Below are 6,229 nucleotides of genomic sequence, written 5' to 3' on the forward strand. Positions count from 1 at the left end.
ATTAGTTGTTGAGTTATCGTGCTGCCATTCGTAAAAACACTGTTTCAAGAAAACCGCGTTAAAAGTTTAAGAATCACTCTTGACGTCGTTTGATGCTAAAACAATAAATCGGCCAGTTTGCCACCTATTTATGTTAAATTCGGAACGAAGTAATTAAATTAAATTTCTACCAAATAAATCCTCATAAACTTGGTTAACCCTGTAAAAATTTCTAATGTACATGTCGTTTAATGTCCTTTTTATTAAAAAACTGCTAATAATAACATATTTTTTCAAATTGAATTTTCTACATCAAAAAAGTATAAATAAATGACATTAGAACTATAAAGGGAATTTCGACTAACACTAGCCGAGTTCTTCCACACTCGATATTAAAATAAAGTATTTATCATGCCAAAAATATTATAACGCATATGTTGGGCGCCATTTAAGTAAATAACTAATTTACTAAAATTACTTCAAAATTGTATTTCATATTAGGAGGTAGTCTCATGCAGTCATACGTTTCCATTTTTTTCATAAATTTACTATTGACAACATTCAGTTTTCAAAATTTAAATGAAAACCCCTTCTTTCGAAGTGTACGGATAGCATGTGTTTAGTGGTACAAAATAGCAAAATTATTTATGTTTACTAATATTTTCATATGTTTATTAATATATTTTTCAAACCTAAAAATACAAGTTGTAAAACCCAAATTGTACATCTGGAGAACAATATGCAGCTTTAGAAAATATAAATTATTTTGTGGAAAATATGCCAAACGACATACACAAAATTTTATGGAATTTATTTTTCAAAAAAAATTGAAATTAAAAAGGGTTGCCATTATAAAATTCTCAAATGAGAATACCTTGTATAATTATGCCACGGATTTTCAAAATATATGTAATTTATTTGTGTTTCGAATTTAATAAGATTTCTATATATCGACGCGTCCGATATGCTAAGCCTGAAAAGTGAGTTTTTCAGTAGAAGCTTTCAAAGTATGGAAGTTTCTTTAATCGTACGTGCCATGCTAAGTACATTTTTGCTTATAACTTTGCTTTGGATTGGCCGATGATTACTAAAATTTCAGTGAAATTAAATTAAGGACCGTAGTATCTAAAAACGTAAAGCACTTTAAAACATGCTAAGTCGACTTAGCATACTATGGTTCGGAGGCGTCGATATGTACAAAAGTGTGATAGTAATTCATTCGTTTCAAATTTTACAGAAACGAGATTTTTATTGGTATTTCGGAAATCTTTCGAAGAAAGTTGTCCCCTTTGAAAGAAGTAAACTTCGGGGTTTACACATGCAACTCTTTTAAACTCTGCTGCTGCTCTTTTCAATTCTTCTTTAAATTTCTTCTCCCTTGTCACTTTTCTAACATCTCTCTCCTAAGAACTCAGTAGAGTTGCTTACAAATGTTGCATGTGTAAAACCCGAGTTATCGACAAATATTTTTATTTTTTTTTAAATTTTAATAAAAAGTTATTCGAAAGTTTATAGAAAAATTGTCTAAATTTTTACCGAATAACATTATCGATACTGCAAACGAATTTATGTGTAGATAAAATGCCTGTTCCAGAACCTGCAAGAATGTACAATGCGGTCACCGCCAAATCTAATGTCTTCCTGAAACACATCTAAAATTCACAACATAAAGACCAGGTCATGGATTCTAAGCGTGTGTCTAATATTTAAAATCCCAAATTATGTGAGCATTATATGTGCAATATTGGTATGGGAAAATGATGATTTTAAACAGGAGTGGGCACGAAAACACATTTCCTTTGCATAATTGAGAATTATGAAGTTTAATTTTTTTAATTTAATTTTTCAATCATTTTCATTTTAAATTTTCCAAAGAGATTTTCGAACAATAATTTTTCATTACACAAGTATAACTAATGTTTTCTTGGGGATGTTTCCGAAATACACCGAACTTACAAGGGGGAAGTTGAATTTTTAATTTAATTTTGGAAATTTATAAAAAAAGAACAAAATATGTAATAGTTAATAAAAAATATGAATATGATTTACGCATTTTACATTTTCCTATTATAGAGGACTTATGTTTGTAAGGCGCGTCGAATTTTATGTCAAGCTGTTATAAAATTATAAAGTGTGAATCAACACGAATATTTTCTTCGATTTAATAACTTTGACAATTTGCAGATAGAGGTATCCGAAATAGTGAATAAAATTATATGTGCACAGATTGGGAAGAGTATTGTACTTTCTCTTTGAGATGTAACACTGATGGAGGTTGGGAACCATAATTTTTATTATCAGATCAAATGAAACTTGATAATAGAGTCAAATGTTGTAAGAATGCAAGCTATAATCGATCTATCTGATTTTATCAAAGCCATAGTGAAAATTTATCCTGACTTCTTATATACCCATTCCGAGCATCATTTCATTGATATAAAGCAACTGTCAAGAAATTTGTTTCTCCAAACTACTTAACTACTGTAATCGGGTTTACGTTGATATTATCCAGAGAAATATTATAATGGGCCACAAGCCTAAAAACCCCCACATTAAAAAAAACTGCAAAATTAATTGTCAACCATGGAATAACCCAGCATTTACTATTTGGGTTTCATGCCCCGGAACAGTTGGCAAACAAACATTTAACACCTTTTTTCCTATGTTGTTGGCGTCAAAACAATTAAGTGTCAAATGTCAACACACAATCGACACAAATGATCAACAACAACAAAAGAAGTCATCTAAATATTGGCACTCGCCATAATCCGGGTGAAGCGTGTGCCCACTTTATTAAGGATAAACAAACAGACGCACGCTTCTCACTTCAGACAAGGAATGAATGAATGGAGGGATGGATGGATGGATAGATGAATGGATGAATGGATGAATGGATGTACATATGGTCTTTGGCATAAAGTGTTAACCACAATGAATGACAACTATTGACATTAAACCCCTGAACGGATTATCGATTTTAGGGAAGCAAAAACAGAAGCTGCTCTTCCCGATGGAAATGACGATGATGGTCATTTTGACAAATTTCTTCGACAAATGAAAGTATTAATGGAACAATACGAAAAAAAGACAAAAATAAATGATGAATAAGCATAATTACCAGATATCGTATGATCCGATAGCCTCGTTGGCGGCGTATGAGCGGGTGTGTGATGATGCGACGACGAATCAATACCAGGTGTGGGTAATCCCGAATACAATGAACTAAAATCCTCGGGTGTGCTGCTGCATTTTCGCTGATGATTGAGCGGATTTTTGTCCATGGAGGTGATGGCGGCAGGTGAGCGACTGTCTTGCACCGACGAGCTAAGTCCCAAAAGGCGATTTTCGTGTGAGGAACCAATGCCCATGAGGCGATTATCTTGAAATGACATAAACTTGGTGTCTTGGGGTACAGAGCCAGCGTGCTGCATACTGGCGGCATGATCCTCGAGTAGACCCTGCTGTAGGCCCAAAAGGCCACCAACTAGATTCGGCCGCAGTTCATCCATGGTTAGTTTACTTTGACCACAACCCCCAGCCGCCGCGGAAAAGTTCAGCTGGCGACTAAAAATGGCAGGAAAGATGTTAAATTGTTGAGAATCCGCTGAGGATTGGGGACTGAGACCAAGTGAAGTGGGTGCTATATGGGGTAGGGAGGGAGCACTGAGCGAGGTAGCAACGGGCGGTACCGATGACGAGGAATGGGTATCCTGAGTAGGGTGAATACCGGCCGTTGATGGTGAACTAGTACCGGTTCCGGATGGATTACCGTTGGTGTTAATGGACGAGGAATTTAGGGGACCTAAAGATGTTGGATTATTGGGTGCAGAGTTACTGGAATGCAATTGTTGTTGTTGTTGCTGCTGCTGTTGATGTTGTTGTTGCGATTGTATGGAAGGTGATGGTGTTGTTTGATGTTGCTGCTGCTGTTGTTGTTGCTGCTGCTGGTGTTGCTGTAGTGCGTGATGTGAATTTAGCAGGGAATGATGCGATTGATGGCCCGCCGTGTGAGCCGCTAAACCGTGTAACGGTGCCGACGCCGAGGCGGACAAATGAGCCGAGGCCGCCGCTGTTGGATGGCTATTGTTGTTATTGCCGACGACTCCACCACCAGAACCCGGGCCGCCGGCACAATTTTGTTGTTTGAAATCCAATTTGTGGCCGGCGTAGAATCTCGAATCGATATACGTTTTGAAGAAATCACCAGGATAATCCAATGGGAAGAATTTAACACTTTCCGCGTTCAGATCGTTAATAGTTGAGGTTAGGTGCAGCGGTGTGGGAGGTTTCGTTGTAGTGCTGTTTATTTTTCTCTTTGTTTTTTTATTAGTTGGCAAAAAGTGAGGTTAAATGTTGTTTTCTAATACTTGTTTTTTACACTTTGAGTAATTCTTCTTTATGTTTTGTGTTTTTTTTTATTTTCACTTTTCTTTTATTCTTCTTTAAATTAGTTTACAAATTCCAACACTATTCAATGTTTACATCCGGTTTGTTTGCCTTCGTTTATGTTTAATTAACGGTACTTTCTAATGTTTACAATAGAATATTTGAAAATTAGATTTCCGTTCAATGCACGTCGTATCAACCGAACGACCGACCAACTTTTGGGACCCTGATTTTTTTGGTTTTGTCTAAAATCGTTAGGAAATTTGTTGCGACGCGTGCCTATGAATGATGATGAGTCGGTCCACAGGAAAAAGAAAACAAAATCCGATTTCAAAGGTGTATAGAAAAGTGAGACTACTTGGCTGGCTGGTTGGCTGGATAGCTGCTTGACTTGACTTAACTTTGGCTTGTGAGTTAATTTTAATAAAGGAAAACTCCAACAACAATAATAATAGTAATAAATACGATGACACCGACGACTGTTTGGCGAATAATGAAATTTGCGTTTTTCATTTAACTCGATCCAGCGTCAACTAATGATGATAGACTGCGGCAAAGGAATATTCGGAATAGTACCAAGCCACACACACACTTGCCGACAGACCGACATATACACAGAAAGTTACAAAAACACGCGCGTACACACACATACATACGCGAATACACAGAGCTATACAAAGTTCAACATATGCCAACTTCGGACGTGGCCCAAACGATGGCAACGACAACGTGTGCTTTGCGGAGAAAAAAAAGAAAATTGGATACACGAGTACGTCAACGTCGGCGTCAGGATTCCTAACAGAATCCAACAACAAACTGTATTCTTCAAACAATACTGGGTTAAACTCTTTTCAACTGGTCATAACTTTCAAAATTTAAAATGCTCTGCTTAGAGTCGTCTTAAATAATTTAATTAATTTTCGAATTTTTTCTTTCGCAACAAAATCAAAAATGAAATTCACAATAAATATTTTCAAAACGTGAGTTTATGTCGTTGTCGGTGTATTAACACGCGTGTTCGCGTTCTGATTTGAAATGATATGCAGGCCAAGTGTGGAGAGCATTGATATAAATCATAACGAAATTAAGGATCATGAAAACCTAAATGTCTCAACGAAAGCGTTGACGTTGGCAGAGAGACGCTGACGTCAACAGCGACGGTTAACGGTTTTTGACTAATGTGTGGTAGTGGTGGGGTTGGTAAAAGTACGACCGGATTTGCTTATGGTTATCATCATCATTTCATTTAGTTAGGCGTTTTTTGTGTGTACGGCAGGACAGGAAGGTGGAGGATGTTAACATCCTTAGCATCCCTTGCATACACAAGCATGGTTGGTATTAGCTTTTATTTCTTTTATTGCTCCTTTATGCAGGAACAAAAGAGACAAATACATTTCACAAAACTCCCCATTAAAAATCCTTACAAATGGTTACCAAGTAATCGGTTTTACTTGGCATTCTACACAATCGAATATTGTTTTCTTTTTCTAGCACACACACAACTGTCCAATTGCAATTTCGACTTCTCTAACTCACAAAAAAACACACCCCAAATTGATATCTATCTCTCTCTTTCTCACAAACACTCACATTATATTATCCCACTCTCGCAACTCCATAATGTCGACAATGTTGTGTTGTTATGCTACTGCATGGGATTCTATTACAACAACTATGTTTGCCCAGTTATTATTTTGTTGTTGCTATTGTACGTGTTGTTGTTGTTGCTGCTGCCTTACACTTGTCTCTTCGTAAAGCATGACCAAAACAAATGATTGATTTCTCTGGGTTTTTTAATGGTTGTTCAACATTATGATTGTTGTTTTTGTTTTCTTTTTTTTTTCTGGGAGTCACATGTAGGTGC

General features: G+C 36.2%; 1 protein-coding gene across 1 annotated transcript in view; it reads right to left on the reverse strand.

Moving 5' to 3' along the window:
- The window catches only part of LOC133336823 (muscle segmentation homeobox), a 30,773-nt gene extending 24,789 nt beyond the window's left edge, over positions 1–5,984 (reverse strand). Inside the window, exons 1-3 of the mRNA XM_061545101.1 lie at positions 5,956–5,984; positions 3,865–4,278; positions 3,098–3,813 (exon numbers count right to left, since the gene is read on the reverse strand). Of these exons, the coding sequence (XP_061401085.1) occupies positions 3,098–3,813; positions 3,865–4,278; positions 5,956–5,984 (1,159 nt within the window). The remainder of the gene's footprint in view (positions 1–3,097; positions 3,814–3,864; positions 4,279–5,955) is intronic.
- Between the last annotated feature and the right edge of the window lie 245 nt (positions 5,985–6,229).

Source organism: Musca vetustissima, unplaced genomic scaffold (assembly GCF_032173495.1).
Source record: "Musca vetustissima isolate MV318-11 ecotype Yass unplaced genomic scaffold, APGP_CSIRO_Mvet_v1 utg6369, whole genome shotgun sequence".
Taxonomy (NCBI): Eukaryota; Metazoa; Arthropoda; class Insecta; order Diptera; family Muscidae; genus Musca; species Musca vetustissima.